Consider the following 16087-nt stretch of genomic DNA (forward strand, 5'->3'; position numbering starts at 1 on the left):
CCCAGCCTTGTGCAGATCAACAATCTTGTCCCTGATGTCCGTAGAAAGCTCTTTGGTCTTGCCCATGGTGGTGATGTTGGATGCTGGTTGTTTGGGTGTTGACAGGTGTCTTTTATACAGGTAACGAGGTGAGGCAGGTGTATTTGATGTAGATAATTGGTTGGGATTGGGGCTGTGTCTTAAAGAAAGACTAACTGGCTTGTAGGAGCCAGAATACTTGCTGTTTGGTAGGGGGTCAAATACTTGTTTTTCCTCATCAGATGGTTATCAATTTTAATAAATTCATATGATGTGATTTTCTGGAATTTTCTTTGGGATTCTGTCTTTCACTGTTAGAATGTACATATGATTAAAATTGTAGATTGTTGCATTCTTTGTAAGTGGGCAAACCTGCAAAATCAGCAAGGGGTCAAATACTTATTTCCCCCACTGTATGCCATATCTTGAACAACTGAATTTGAATGTGTAAAACAAAACTTTAATATTAAGTTTTATGAATGTGATTTTGCCTACTACTAATATTTTCTTTTGCCATTTTGAGAAAGCCCAACGAGTAGCCTACATTAACACTCAAAGCTAATGTGTGAGAAATGTGAAGTCATGCAACATGATGTTAATGTTGTGCTTCTCAATTAATAAAGTAAACTATCATTCACTCTGGTCCCTCTACACTGGTTCATTGTATCCTTTATAACTAGAGCATTGAGGTAAAAAACGCAGACTCACCCCCTCTCCTCCCATGTCAGTGCGAACCCAGCCAGGGTGCAGCGCAGAAACCAGGATCTCATCCTTCTTCAGCTCCTCTGCAGCACACAGTGTCAGCATGTTCAGACCTGCCTGTGAAGGGAAGAGAGGAAGGAAAAGGAGGAGACTTTTTTAGGTGAAGGGTGAACAGTTCCGCTCGATGGATGTAACATGAAGAGTTTGAGTAGCAGGTCACAGTGTTAGCAGATTGTCACTCACCTTGCTGATGCGGTAGGAGATGGCAGGGAGGAAGGAATATGACTCTTTTACAGATTCCATTGAACCTAGAAGTGCGGAGATTCCTATGACTGCTGCTTTACTGCTCGACATCCCAGACATCTTACTGGCCTTCGCTGCTGCGCGAAGGTGAGGCAGGAACTCCTAATGATGCAATAAGGTCAGTGAGAGGAAACACAAAACAATGTAGAGCAGGAGAGCACCACCCAATTTCCTTCTTTTAAATGGAAAAGAAAATGCAGTATTGAAGTTCTGTGTTACAGACATGACACATGATCTTCCTCTCCCTTACTTTAATGATGTTCATAGGGCCAATGACATTGGTGTCAAAAGTTATCTTCATGTCCTCTGGACTGGTTTCCTGCAGGTTGCCTTTGGCCAGGAACCCTGCGTTGTTAATCAGCAGGTTGAGACCTCCTGTCCCCACCAGAGAGTCCACCTGCTGGGCGCTCTGTTTTATGCTACAAAGGTCGGTGGCGTCTGACAGAGAGATTAAAAAGTGGAGCATCAGCATTGGTCAACAGCAGACAGTCAGATAAATATCACAACACAGGGTTATTCATAGAGGCAAGGCCAGTGTGTGTCCAGACATGGGTGCAGGACGGAGAGCTTGTACCTAGTTGGATGATAGAGATGATGTTAGGATGCTTCTTTGCCAGTGTCCTCAAGGCCTGTAAATACACAGAGAAGACAAGTTTGTAATTCAGGAGAAGCAAAGAATACAGCACACAGTTGATCACTTGGACTTACTTATCTGTGCAGGATTTCTGCTTCTTCACAGCCCTATCAATCACTGCAGCTTTGTGGTTTGCGAGAGAATTTTATTTTTTTTCCTGTACGTAATTTAGGGAGTAGAAACACAGTCATTTGATGAGGAACTCAATGAGGCACAGAGTAAATAAAGACTCTCACCTCAGCCCTGGGTCCATCGGGGTTCAAGCAAACAAGCAAACAGCTTTCTTACTGGATGGGGGGCCTCAAGCATTTGCTTAACCATCTCCAGGCCCAGGCCTCGGTTTGCTCCTGTGATCAGCACACTGACTGGTTGCGCTGCCATTTCCTCTGCTTCAATTTGCACAGTTCTCTGCCTGAGCTCTTATACGCCTTGTTTGTTGAATGTCTGGTTTTTAGCCTGGCCACACCCACATTCTTCAATCGCAGCGTGTATATTCCCGCTTCCGTTCCACCTCAAACATTGTGACAAGTCAGGCATGTGTAGGGCTTAGCTCACATACTGATAAGATGAAGATGTGATTATGTTTAAACACGCTGGATGAAGAGAATGAGTGAAGTTCATGTTCGGCTTTTCACAGCCCTGAGCACAACAGTGCAAAGCAACACAAACAGCAAAGTCCAGTGAGCTGACCTCTAGTTAAAAATACACTCTCCATTTTGTCCACACAGACTTACCTACCATTAGACGTGAAGCAATATATTAGACTTTGATAATTTACCTAATGAAAATGCATAAATGAACTGAAAAAAGACAGTATTGAGTGGTTGTCGGTGAGCTTGGGGACATTACATTAGATGAATTAGAGTCATTTAGTGTGAGTCATACAGTGTGGATGTGTAGAGGCAAAATAACTCAGGAATGTGAGCTTGGTAGGGTAAACCACACAAAAGGCACACTGTGTCAGACAATCAAGTGATACACTTAGAATTCAAGAAATATTTTGACTACTCTGATGTCATGTGGTTTTACATCTGAGTGAAATCATCAGAAGAGATTCTGGTTGTAGTTGCAAAAACTGACACCAAAACAGGAATAAAAGCAATGACAAGCTATAATGACTGAATTTAATATATACATATTTTCATTTGTTATGATGGCACTAAAGCTACAGCAGTGGTGTTGGCAGGGATGCCAGTTAACATTCCCACCACATGGCTGCACCATTTCTGTGTGAAACGGCACATTCAGGATTTCTGACAGAAGATTTACAGAGGCTTGCAAATCCTTGGTATACAAACGGCATAAATGTCCACCCTAACAAGTAATTTACTTCAATTTAACAGATTGAAATCTCACGTTTCTTTTAACAACTGAAAATCTATTAGATAAAGTAGACTAGGCTGAAAAAACAAGCAGAATAATCTACTGGCACATTTTTCACTTGCATTCAGAGAAATTAGTTTCTGGCTGAACACCAAATTATAGTATAGATTTTAATTCTCAATTAGCAAATAAAATACTTGAAAAGTGGATATTTATTGCAGTGTACAATAAATACAGCAAATATTTAATTGCAAAGCTTATAAATCGGCTTCAAAACTGAGAGCTGAATCAGCACTTCTCTGACACTGTCTCAAAAATGTTAAGTTATAAGCTTCACAAAGGTAGTATTTACTGCATGGCTATTGTACTGGTTGGTATTATATTATGATATATGCTCCTGTTATTTTGTCCACCCCCTGCATCTCTAACATGCATGTCAGCAAAAGCAAGCTGGTGGCAGGACGGCTCACACTGACTGACAGAAGCAGAGAGAGTGGGACTTTAAGAAAAAACAGGCAAACAATAAACTCAGGAACAGATTTGTTCTAAGAGAACTCATATAATTGAAGACACATACTTCAGACATCAATGTGACTGAATGCCCTGCAGTGACGATTCATGTTTGTTGTATATTTATGTTCATTATTGAGACTCATGCTCTTTGGATTCCTCCGCTGCTGGTGAGCGTAAAACAAATGTGTGCGTTTGACTGTGTAAGCAACAGGTAAAAAGTTTCAAAAAGGCTTTATGAAGAACCCCCAAAAAACAATAAAACCTCACAGGGTGTGTGCACTGTAGTGTAATACCTCCAACAACATTACGTGTGACAAAACGCACCTACGACAAAAGAGAGGGACACACAAATAAACATCCCTTGACTTTCATTTGACAGCAGATTCCTTTGGCTGTCCAGATACAATTGGCAGTGTCTTGCTCTTGATCCATAAGCATACATACACATTCATTCACACACTAGCGCATACGTACAGTACACACACACACATACACACTGCATGTACATGATGCAGTACATAACATGCACATACACAGATATAAATACATACAGTTTTTCATTAAATGCACTTCTGTGTCCACAGCTCTCCACTTTGAAAATAGCAAGGTGCATAAATAAAACATTCCCATTGTTACAGAAAAGGTCCATGCATGTCCGGCACCTCTGAGTTCACCAAGACTGAAGAAAATACAAGAGCCTTGTGGTATCTGGTTGCATCCCTTTCCGTCTCACCATTTCTTGATTGTGTTGTTGTTTTTTCTCTATCTGGCAGTGTTTTGACAGAAAATGTATGGGGTTTTTTTGTCTCTCACAGATGGGTGCTGTCCTGCGTATCGAACCTGTGGCTCTCTGAGAGTCCGGCACTGCACTTCCTGCTGCTTCCCTGATTGGGTACCAGAGAGAGGGGGTCTGGTCTGATCAGGTACCTGCAGATGGGGGTAACAAATAGAGTCCTGTAATATTTGTAGTTTTTACACTGTGTTCATTTTACAGTGCTATCAATTATATTTGGCGTTGTGTACTCACACAACATCGTGCAGCTCCAGTCTGGTGTCTGGAGAAGGGTTGATGAGGATATAAGACAGTCTGTTCCCTTGGTCTGTCATCCCATCTGACACAGGAAGAAAAGAGGTGAGTGAGGCAGAAAATAAAATAGGCACAGGATATACAGCAGGCTGTGCAACATCCGTACACACAGAACTGAGGATACGCAACTGTGAGTCACAAGACGGAAAGACAAATTTAGATAAAAATGAACACAAGCTGAATACATACAGACATACAACAGACAGTAAACAACAGAGGTGGAAGGTCCTTTACTTAAGTACCAATACATATAACATATGTGACCTTATAAATCCTTATTTATAAAAAAAATTGTAAAAGTACATTACAATGACAGTACAGAAAGTAGTGAGTTATATGTAATCATTATGTATGTGTACATGTATGTATATTTATATATATTTTTACTGATTGATTGATGTATTAATGCACATGTAGCATTTTATTGTTGTAACTGGTTGAGTTTTTTTATATCACCATACTATATACTTTATGCCGTTCCCAAAATGGGGGTAATGATTAATGTTGTAAAAAGGAAGAAAAGAAGTTCTACTACATAAATTTGTATCATATTTATTTTTTACTTTCCCTAATCGTTGCTTTTTTTGTTAAATATTGAATAATTTTATCTTGTAGACATCTAAAACTTGACAAGGGGATTCAAGAAAGGGGGTTACAAGCCAAAAAGGGTGGGAACCGCTTATTTAATCTTTAACAGTGTATTTAATTTTTTAAGCTCATCATTTATTTAAATCCTAATTTGTGAAGTAATTCGTGACTAGAAATCAAATAAACGTAATGGAGTAAAAAGTACAATATTTACTTCTGAACTGTAGAGGAGTAAAAGTATAGTATAGTATTGTATATACGGTACATATGGTTCAAGTACAAATACCTCAGAATTGTACTTCAGTAAATGTATGTAGTTACATTCAACCACGAGTAAACCTATACTTTCAATCAGGAGCAGACTACTTTCACACACAAACTGATATGGACTTACTGAATCCAGTTGGAGAAAGGCCCAGGTGTTTCATCCTGGTTCGCACCAGGGCGTTGAGTTCCTGCCTCTCTGAGCGCCGGAACAGGGTCAGTCTCTGCTGACTGATCCTCTCTGCCGCGCTGCCTGGACCCCCCTTGGCTGCATTAGAGCCCCGACCCCCCTTCCTGCTCAGCCGCCGTGCCCACTGCATGCTCTTCCTCCTGAGCAGCGGGTGGTCTGAGGAGTGGGAAGAGGTGGAGACGGGCTCAGAGGACGTGGAGTTCCGATGAGCACCGGTCCGGGACAAGAGGGGCTCTCTGGGTTCTCTGGTGTCCTCGTAGTCTTCCACTGTGATTGATACCTGGGACTGTGACACACAAACATGTCCACACATTCACAAACCTTTAATTTCCTTTCCTTATCAACCTGTTACTCACTTATTTTATTAAATCATTTCTTCACCAGTGATGACTCGGATTTCTCAAGATTAAGAGGAATTGATACTTTCTTATCATATTATAAATTAATAATCAAGGAGGGTTAAATCAATGAATAATCATTGAATAATGAACAAGATACCCTCTGTGGCATATAATGAATTTTACAACTAAACATCTTTTGTGTAACCAACATAACTAGTTTTTCCCGTTGACATCTCACATGTCAAACCAAAGATCTTACTGTCTTCATATCTGACTGTGTCTTCATAACTCAGCATACACTTGGCAAAACATGGACGGGCAGGGCTTTAGAGTCAAAGTTTGTTGACTTCAGTGAGCAGCCCAGTGACTTTAACCTGTGGATTTTGGCCTCAAAACTACTAACAGTAGCAGCTGACCTCAGAAACTGGAAGCTTATGTGCCTCTGTCCGGTAGATGCCAATTGGAATGTCTCCATTGGAGGAGCACAATTTCTGGTATAGCCTGCCGTAGGTGCGGATCCACAGGTCGTCATCTGTGATTTTCATCTAGAAAAAAAACAACACAATAAACAACCTCAGTTCAAGCTTCACAGTCCAAACGGACTGAATTCAAGCTGTTTGTTTTCGGCCACTTACAGCACAGAGGAAACCCGAGCCAGGCATGGAGTCTAAACCCAGTAGCAGCCTGGCGATGGAGATCATGTAGTCCTTCACAAATGACTTGCAGGAGAACATGGCACACATGTCAACAGAAAGAGATCATATTTGGCATTTTGACATTTTGGATTTTTCTTGTTCAGGGAAGAGTTTGAGATACCTGGTAGAGGAGAGTGTCCAGCATGCTGACACTGAACACCTTCCCTGCAGCGAAGGGCAGGCGGAACATAAACACCAGGTTGGACCCCTTCTCCCTTTCCTTCTGCAGATCAAACACAAACACACATACACACACACACACACATACACACACACACACACACATTTTTCCCGATTACACTGGTCTTTGTAGAGATGAGATGATCTGATGAAAGTTGCTCAAAACCAGACTGTTTGTAAGCATCATCATGGAACCTGTGCCATAAAACTAGCATATTTTTCCTTTCTAAAATCATATTCATTTACAGATTCAAGCATCCAATTCAGCATGTACTCGGCAGAAAGCAATGTTAACACTCACGGCTAAAGAAGTTAATTCTCAAACTGACATTCATTCCCACAGCCAAATTACAGTTCCCAGTGCATTTGACTTGCATTGCCCAAACAAAGAAAAGGCTGGAAATCTACCAAATGTCCCTCCTGCTGCAAGGCAACACTGCCAGAAATTTCAAAAACAGTTCTCTCATAATAATGCTAATCCCTTTACTCATTTGCTGATAAATGTTATTGATGCCCAAGGCAAGTTTATTTGTATATTACATTTCAACAAGTCAAAGTGCTTTACATAAAACATAAAAGGCATTAATACAAAAGGGGGAAATTCATTAGTTGCCACGTGGAGAACAATATTAACAACAGAAATGAAAAAATGGGGTGAAAAGAACAAAAACGACAAAGCTAAAATCAGTTAGAAAGGTCCACAGCAAAACTTTGTGTGGCAACAAATCTACCACTTTTCAACAAAACACGGCAACATTAGCAGTGATTCAATGCTTGTATTCCTAAAAAACAATAAGAATACTAAATAAAGGATGGCTTTTATAATACAACAGAGTCTACCACGTTTGTTCTCATTCCTTTCATTATGACCTCTGAAGTCTGTGTTGGGGGAAATGAGAAAGAAAGGAAATGGGGGTTTTGAGGGTATGAAGCTTTTACCTTTTCCAATTTGGACAGAGCTAGAGAGTAGTGGTCTTTGACTTTGAATTGCATAAAGCGCATGTTGGCAGGGTGGGTGAGCTCCGTGATGATACTAAGAGCTGGGAACAGTCTGGGAGGAAGAAGCACAGAGAAAGAGAGAAAATAATGGGTGAAAAAGGGATAGGGAACAAAATCAAGCAGAAAAACTAAGTTAATGTGTGAAATTGCAGAGTAAGTTTGGGCACTGCAGACCTGAAGAGCGTCTGGACATTGACGATGGTCTTTGCATCGGCCATGTAGTCCTCCTCTGCAATCATGGAGCTCTCCTTGTCAACCACCACCATAGTGTCTGCAAAAGTCACTCCGCATCGCAGCAAACTGTCGAGACTGTGGAGAGAGTGAGAGGGAAGGACGGGTAGGGGGGACATGATAAAGAAGAATAAGATTAGGGTTGAAGGGCAGGACTAATACAGAGTAAACTAGGTCATTTGAGAGGTGCAGAAGCACATAAATGAAAAAAGATCAAGGAAATAGTAAAGATGAAAAAGAGAAATATAAATAATGAAATCAGCCTGCAGTCTGCCTTACTTGTCGATGGAGCCCACTGTGTAGAACACCATGGGAAACCAACAGATTGCCTCAAGGAAGTCTGCTTCAGGTCTGAACCAATCAAAACACAAACAGACTTGAGATTCCAAACAGTAGAGATGTATGCATGCCATGATGAAGAGCTAACATCCCCAAAAAGGCAGAACCCCCCTCACTCAGCCTGAGAAATACAACACAGCCAAACTGCCTGCAGAGAAAGCTGAAAATAACAGCACTACACTGGAGTGACTCAGCATTTTATTGCCTTTTTATTGGATTCCACTCTCATTTGGCTGACTGCATTTGTGTACCAGCCACAAAACACGACACAGGATTGTGGAACGCATTGTCCTGAAAGCATTAAGCATTTCACAAATCACGTTTACAGGGACCTTAAATAGCTCAGTTTTTCTCCTCCCCAGGCTATTTAAGGAGGAACCCATTTTACCCAGATTTGTAGCTTAGCTGCTGTGCTCATAGCAACAATTTTGGGCAATACTAACATGTAACCCATTTCAGTTTGAAGCTATGGCATTACAAGCATGGCCACCGCATGACAACAAATAAAGTAGATGTGTCCTTACATGCTCTCTAGCAGCAGCACGATGGGGTTGAGCTCCTTTCTGGGTCGGTAGTACGCCCGTAGAGGCACAATGAAGTTGTACAGACCGTTCCCTGCGCTCTCCGCAGACACAATGATCAATTTGTTTTTGAAGCCATAGGAGCGGGCATCTTCAAAAAGGGTGTGGTGACAAGCCTAGTAGAGAAACAGAGTGGTGTCATCGAGGAGGATGGCAATGTGAACTTAAAATAAAGATAGCAAGCCTTTTAAATTCCATACCTTGTCCATGCGCAGGCAGCAGAAAGGCATCTTTTCTTGAAGAAGGTGGCACAATGTAGGCGAGCTGCCGATGTATGGAGAGTTCAGCGGGTATCCCTTCACCCATCTGTAGCAGAAGCCCTAAGTTACCTCTGAACAACTTAACACTTTAACATACCCACAAAAGAAAATTTAAACACCATGTTCATTGCTTACTCGCAGTGTCGACCCCACCAATGGGCGCTCTCATCTCTGTCACTGTCGTCCTTGCCCTCTTCTCCTCCCTCGTCCTCTGACTGGTCTCCCAGCAAGTCAAAGGCGGGGTTGTTGACACCGTCCACCAGCTCCAGGACGGGAGCGATGCTGTGCCGCCTCTCCTCGGCTGAGTCTCCCAAGGCAGGCAGGGCCAAAGTGTTAGTGCCACCCATCTCTGTCCTGGAGCTGCTCCTGCTTCCTCTTCCGCTGCCCAGCCCGGTGCTCCCTGGGTCCTGGCCTTCCGGGCTGCTGTCACTGGAGTCCTGCAGGTCGATGGCCACTGTGCCTGAAACATGCACACACAGCTAGTGATTATCAAGGGAGAGATCAAGTTTAAGGTTCAAACACTATACGTGATGTGTTTGCACAGATCCCTGATAACACATACTGTGAGACTGAGAGCATTTAAAACCTGTGAGCTGGACAGTTTCATTATTGTCCACTAGGTGGTGTGTTTGTAAAACCACAGTATCTGACGTTTCAGTTAATTCGGCAGTTGCTCTTATCAAGTGGGACTTATAATCACATACATGACACTTCTTCAGAAAAGCAATGAATATTTTTAATCACCCAGATAGGTTTCAAACGTGACAGCTGTGACTGCTCTGCTGTCTGACAGTTTAATGACAGGTTTGCATGTTTGACCAACACAGAAACTGCAAACAGAAGGTCAGTGTGTAAATGTTACACAGTCTTTGTGCCATGCCCATCTGACTGACCCATGCTGGCGATAATACTGTGGACTGGCAGGCGGGTGAGTCCGTGGTAGATGGTTTGGTGCACTCCCCTGGCATTTCCTCCCGTGCCGCCCCATGATGGCTCTCTCTGGCCCCTGACAAATGCGGAGTTCTCCTCTTTGGAGATATTGATGTAAAAGCATGTGTCAGAGGCCCCCATGATGTGGCAGGGACCAGGGTTCAGCAGGATGTTGGTGGTGTCCAATCTGCGTACTCCAATCAGACATACTCCATACCTGCAGGCGCAGAGACAAGGTCAGCTCTGAAACGTGCAGGTTGGTGTGTGTTCTCATTTCTTGGCCTTTTCACATTATGACTTACTTTTTATGAGCATGAAAGGAGGCAAAGGTGAAACTCTTGCCCTGGTATTCCCCGAAGAATTTACTTTCCTCCAGGCGGATGTGATGCACCTCATTGGCTGAGCAGCGCCGGTAGGTTCGGTGCCATTGGTCCGCTGAACACGCACCGCCCTCCCTGAGACAGACAAAGAGGACTGATTGGCCATATGGAGAAAGAGTGACCTTTACAACATGTAACACAAAGCATCAAGCTGTACACCAGGTCCACATGTGAAGATTTTCCATTTTACATCTCTGTCAGAGCTGCTGATCAATACTTCAATTAGCTCACTGATGTTTTAAAGGACACCCAGCCTGTCCAAACAGTAGGTCTCAGATGGACACATTCACACAGTTAAGTGGACAACAGGTTTCTCAAGGGGATATGGCTTTAGATGCGGAGGCTAAAGAGGTGACAACAGAAATGTGGGTGGCTTGCGACAAAGACTGCATTATATAAACAAGTGTTACAGTGAATTTGCAGTTTACAGGAACTAAGTGCAAGGCAGGGGAGGAGGAGGACAAATCCTAGTCATGTAGCATTGTCACAGCCAATAAACCAAATGGCATCAAGTCCAGATATAGAAGCATACTTATGAAACATTCTGCTTTTGAATGTTGAACTCATCAGACACAAGCTATAGAGTATTTGAATGAGTCTTTATTTAACATATAAATACATGTATTTTCATATATAACCAAAGTTTGTCAGGTTTAACTTCCTTGTTTATTCACAATTCAAAAAATAGTTCCATTGTACTGTACTGGTTCTTGTCTAATTTGATTTTAATTTATATTCTGTGATTGATATCAGGATTGTTTTTTTGTGTGAATACCCTGTTATTCATGTTGAAATCACAAATTGTGGCTTTACAATGGCAGTCTAACTCTTTAACCACCAGGCAAAAATCATATTTAGACTAGCAACATTTTAATCACTGTTATAGTTCTGCTACTTAATAACAGAGAGTCACTTCAACCAGCAAGTGAAAGCTGTGAATGAACCACCAAACAAAACTAGGACTCATTCATATTTAATCTTTTGCCTCTCTTGTATAGATTTGTGTAAAACTTCACAAACATGACATGCTGTCTGCAGTATGTTGATGTCACATCCCCATATTTCTGTGTATTTGAATATTTCAAACCCACAAAACAAGCTGCCATTTTTAAGCATCTAAAGTTAGCTACAATCATCAAAAATTAATCTTCTAACCACAATTTCTAAATAACAAGCTTTCAAAAAAATATTTTTACAAAATCTCTGCACTGTGTGAAAAATATGGAAGTTGAGAGATGATTTGGATGAACATTGAGCACTGTGACACATAATTCCTGGGTGTGAATACAGATCAGATGCACCCTACCTGTTGAGGGCTTGAAAGGCTCCTACACGTTGCTTGAAGGCTTCTTGGGGCGCCGTTCTGAAAAACAAAACAACGCTGAGTGACACTGTGGATACAAGAAGCAGCTCATTCCTATTCACTGTATCTACTGTATTTTTGACTATTGAGACTATAAAACCGTACCGTGAACAGTCTTATAGAAAGAGGGATAGAGAACTCACTGTCCTCTGGAGGAGTGGATCAAAAGAGTGATGAGCGTCGAGGTACCAGGGCACACACAGTTTAAAGCCAGCATGGCATACTTAAACTCTTCTTCACACACCACATGATCTGCAGACAGGAAACAAGAGGGGCAAAGCGACCGAGGTCACACAAGCCTTGACTAAAAACACAAACACTCACATTGTGCTCTATATAATTTTTCATTCTAAACCCAAGAACCCTGCAGTGAATACAAATGTGCTGTTGGAAAAGACTCTTCTGCCCTAGGTGTGTGTGTGTGTGTGTGTGTGTGTGTGTGTGTGTGTGTGCGTGTGTGTGTGTGTGTGTGTGTGGGTGACAGAGAAAGTTTCATCCCATTAATCTAGGTGCAACCAACATAAAGGGGCCAGTAAATGAAATGCTTTATAAGGTCTGTGCAACCAAGTACAAACAAATTATCTCACTTAACCCCTAGTGATCGCAGTTGTATCTACTGCGGTTTGGAGATATACAGCTCTGTTTAGTTTAGTTTTTACTACCAACTGAAACAAGAGAGTGAATATAATTTAATTTGTGGTACTAGAAAAAGGTGTAATCTATTATTTTTTTTTATCAATGATTTGGTCTATAAAATGTTATGTCAAACATTTAAAACTTCCCATCACGTTTCTAGTTACCATGGTGATGCCTCGAAATTGCTGGTTTTGTTCAACCAACAATCCCAAGCCCCAAAATACTGAATTTATACTGATAGAAAACAGGTGAAAGCAGTGCATTTTCACATTTGAGAAGCTAGAATCAGCGAGTGTTTGGCATTTTTGTTTTGTATACAACCTAAATAGTAATTATCAAAATAGTTCTGTTAATTTTCTGTTAATCAAATATTAGTTAATTGGCTAAATGTTTCTTCACTAGCTGAAGTAACTGAAAAATAACAAAAGACTCCATAGCAACATGTTTTCCGAGAAATATTATCCTGTTTTCTCAGCATAATCTACAATGTGAACAGTTTTCGTGGTTACTGAAAAAATATTCCATATAAAAACTGTTGTTGCGTGCTCTGTGGCACACAATGTACTGTGCATTTCACTTTTAATACTGTATTAATGAGCTTACCACTAAAAGACGCAAGCATGCACAATCAAATATGTCACTATGTTATGTTGGAAAATATCTAAACGTCACTTGATATTTGTCTAACACAAATGAGTCAAACAGACAGCTGTGTCAGAAATCCCCCATCGGCCCTTCATCTATATTAGACACATTCTGTTTGCTCCCATGGGATAAAATTTATGTCACTGCTGTGGCCCACCGCTCAGTTTTTGGGGGGTGATCGGAAGACCTAACAACAAGCCAGTGATTCAGTGTCAGCCTCATTAAACCACCTTTCACTCACATCATCGAACACTTAACGCAGCCCTGCCTGTTCCCCAACCAAACCAAACTGAACAAACACAGATGACAGTCCTCTCGTTTACCTGTTGCCACACAGCGTCCTCTTTGAAAGGAAAAACCAATAGAGCGATTAATGTTTGTAGTAAGCCAATCAGTGAATCAGGCCCAGGGAGCATCCATTTTCCCCGCTGTGTAATTCTTGATTGCATTATCTTCAGTGATGAGCACACAGGCATATTAGAGTTGCCTTGTTTACCAACAATGTTGAACTAGGTCTTAAAAGCACAGTATGTGCTCTGTATTAGAAAATAATTGGTGACAAATGTCAGAGTCTGACAAGAAGTGTCAGAGTCTGACAAAAAGTATCAGAGTCATTCTGCTGTAGCAGGAGACCAGCTGGGATGTAAATGCAGTTTTTAATAAATTAGTCAGGTCTGTGTGTGCGTGAAGCTGAGCAGGTTAGAGACACACCAATTAAAACTCCTGATTATGGATCTTTTGTTGAAGTATCAATATTCTTTAGGCACAGAACTGTACATCCTAATGCAACTCACACACAGACACACAGAGTAGCCTCTTGCCATTCAGCCTGGAATCTTTTAAAGAGCAATGGGCATCTAAAGCCTGCAGGGGAAAACACAAACACAGTGATGTTGTATGAATTAAATTCAAATTAAAGATCCTTTCTTCACCCCTCAAGGGCCATTCAAGGCAGAGAAGGTTGCAAACAGAAGTACGCATGAACAATTAATTTACACACTGTGGGAAGACCATATTTTTGTGCGATAATCAATTCTTTCATTTTCGATACATTTAAATGTATTGCACATGAATTACATATTCTTGCATTATGGGTTCACATGATTTATCTAACTGACTGAGCAGAGACGTGTTTTCAGCAAATTTTACAAGATGTTGATTTCTATGGTTACTATGACAGCTGCAAGACAAAAACAGAGGAGAAAGGACATAACCCTGCGGTGAGCCAGTGAGAGTACTGATTGATTCAGATGGTCAACTAATATATTAGTTCTGTTCAAAATATTTATAATCTATCTGATGAGTTGATGATCTAAATGGAAATAAGATATCAGCTTTCTTACAACTATTGAGGATGCATCATATTAAAGGCTAACGAGAAGTCAACAAAAAGTAATCTTGCACAAGTGCTTGTTTGTTCTAAATGTTCATGTAAATAACGTTGCATTGTTAACATCTCTCACAGCTTTTATGCAAACTGCAGGGGGTTGAGTCAAGTTACACCCACAGTTTCTGATTTAACAACTTTCTCCAGGGTTTTCATTACTAGTGATGTTTATGCTATAGGCCTCAAGTCATTGACGATTTTAGGGTCTTTACTGGTGTTCGTGAGATAGATTTGATCAATCTCCGAGCTGAACACTAGTCACCATGGTTAAATTTATTCACAATTTTCTTCATACGCGGTACATTCTGAACGACCTCTAAGGGCCTCAATTTTATTCTCTGACCATACATAATGGAGCAACAACATTCATTACTGTTACACACAAAATCCACTCTCTGTTCTTCTTGAACCCGTCTTCACCACTGTGATCCCTTCACTTCCCATATTCTTCTATGCTTACCCTTCACCCTGCCCTCTATCCTTCAGGGGCCTGAACCAAGAGAGAAACCAATTACTGACCTAGACACACACACACACACACACACACACACACACACACACACACACACTCTCTCTCTCTCTTTTCTCTTTCTGTCGCCCTCCCTCAGGATATCTGGGTTTTTGTACCCATTTCTTCAGACTGCGTGTTGTTTTCTATCACAGACCAGTATTAAAAATGTAATCCTGTGTGTGCAGATATGTGTGTGCAGGTTATTTGCACCCTCTGCAAGAGGGCAATTAGAACCTGACCACAGGTCCACCAGATGAGCTAATTAAATCAGTAGGCCGTTATTGTTTGTTTAAGTGAGCTGCTATCAACGCCGTGTGGCTACAATGAACAGAACTCAGGAGGGCGACTGGCTATCGTGGATCAAAACATAAACTGGGGAGATAATCAATCAAACCTCCGTACCCATTTCTGTTTGGTTACTCAAACGCCTCAGGGTTTCCTGCCCCGCTGCAGCATCATACCAACAGATCTTTCCTAATGAACGCCAGGCTGTTATTAAGCTATTCCTGCGGATCAAATTAAATCTTGTATCTCTTGCTCATTAATGCCTCCCACACTAGCACTTTGTGAGTATTTTCCAAGTGGTGTCAAAACATGGCGTCTGTACTTACAGTAATGCGCATGTGACTGCATACTGATTTGCTCTCTGCGTCTACCTATGGTGACTTTAGATTAGAGGGACATTACAGTCAGTCAATTATGAACTCATGTGTTTTACGTGTTTAAAGGGGTACTTTACTTTTTATTGTATTCCCACAGGGACAGCGCCCATAAGGGCATTGATATCAGCTATTTCATAAGAAACAATTTCGTAATTTAAAATGAATGACGAGGATATTTGAACATGTCCAACACTATGTCAATATAAGTTAACACATCAAAGCAATTCATATAAATGTCTCACTCCCAGCACAGCAGCGCGAGTTTCACCCCACAGGGCTAGCTGATAATCATATAATACAGAGCGTGTGTTATCATGGGTGAACA

The 16087-nt window shown here is 41.3% G+C and overlaps 1 protein-coding gene, 1 long non-coding RNA gene and 1 pseudogene across 7 annotated transcripts in view; 1 reads left to right on the plus strand and 2 right to left on the minus strand.

Moving 5' to 3' along the window:
• The window catches only part of LOC123958177, a 3521-nt pseudogene extending 1422 nt beyond the window's left edge, over window positions 1-2099 (minus strand).
• Window positions 945-4630, plus strand: LOC123958200. Its single transcript, XR_006822014.1, has 3 exons — window positions 945-1141; window positions 4309-4416; window positions 4488-4630. It is a non-coding gene; the product is annotated as an uncharacterized LOC123958200 (long non-coding RNA).
• LOC123958108 (potassium channel subfamily T member 2) overlaps window positions 2768-16087 on the minus strand; it is a 36855-nt gene continuing 23535 nt past the window's right edge. For 5 of the 6 annotated variants that reach the window (XM_046031350.1, XM_046031343.1, XM_046031353.1 and 2 more), the window contains 16 exons: window positions 12065-12173; window positions 11865-11921; window positions 10481-10633; window positions 10142-10395; window positions 9384-9708; window positions 9189-9294; window positions 8932-9104; window positions 8348-8419; window positions 8012-8146; window positions 7778-7889; window positions 6780-6881; window positions 6599-6682; window positions 6380-6508; window positions 5563-5908; window positions 4521-4605; window positions 2768-4420 (listed from right to left, as the gene is read on the minus strand). In XM_046031350.1, coding sequence (XP_045887306.1) covers window positions 4303-4420; window positions 4521-4605; window positions 5563-5908; window positions 6380-6508; window positions 6599-6682; window positions 6780-6881; window positions 7778-7889; window positions 8012-8146; window positions 8348-8419; window positions 8932-9104; window positions 9189-9294; window positions 9384-9708; window positions 10142-10395; window positions 10481-10633; window positions 11865-11921; window positions 12065-12173 — 2360 coding nt within the window. In that variant the 3' untranslated portion in view covers window positions 2768-4302. The remainder of the gene's footprint in view (window positions 4421-4520; window positions 4606-5562; window positions 5909-6379; window positions 6509-6598; window positions 6683-6779; window positions 6882-7777; window positions 7890-8011; window positions 8147-8347; window positions 8420-8931; window positions 9105-9188; window positions 9295-9383; window positions 9709-10141; window positions 10396-10480; window positions 10634-11864; window positions 11922-12064; window positions 12174-16087) is intronic. The other variant, XM_046031336.1, reaches the window with a different exon arrangement.

This window comes from Micropterus dolomieu, linkage group LG02 (genome assembly GCF_021292245.1).
Source record: "Micropterus dolomieu isolate WLL.071019.BEF.003 ecotype Adirondacks linkage group LG02, ASM2129224v1, whole genome shotgun sequence".
Lineage (NCBI taxonomy): Eukaryota > Metazoa > Chordata > Actinopteri > Centrarchiformes > Centrarchidae > Micropterus > Micropterus dolomieu.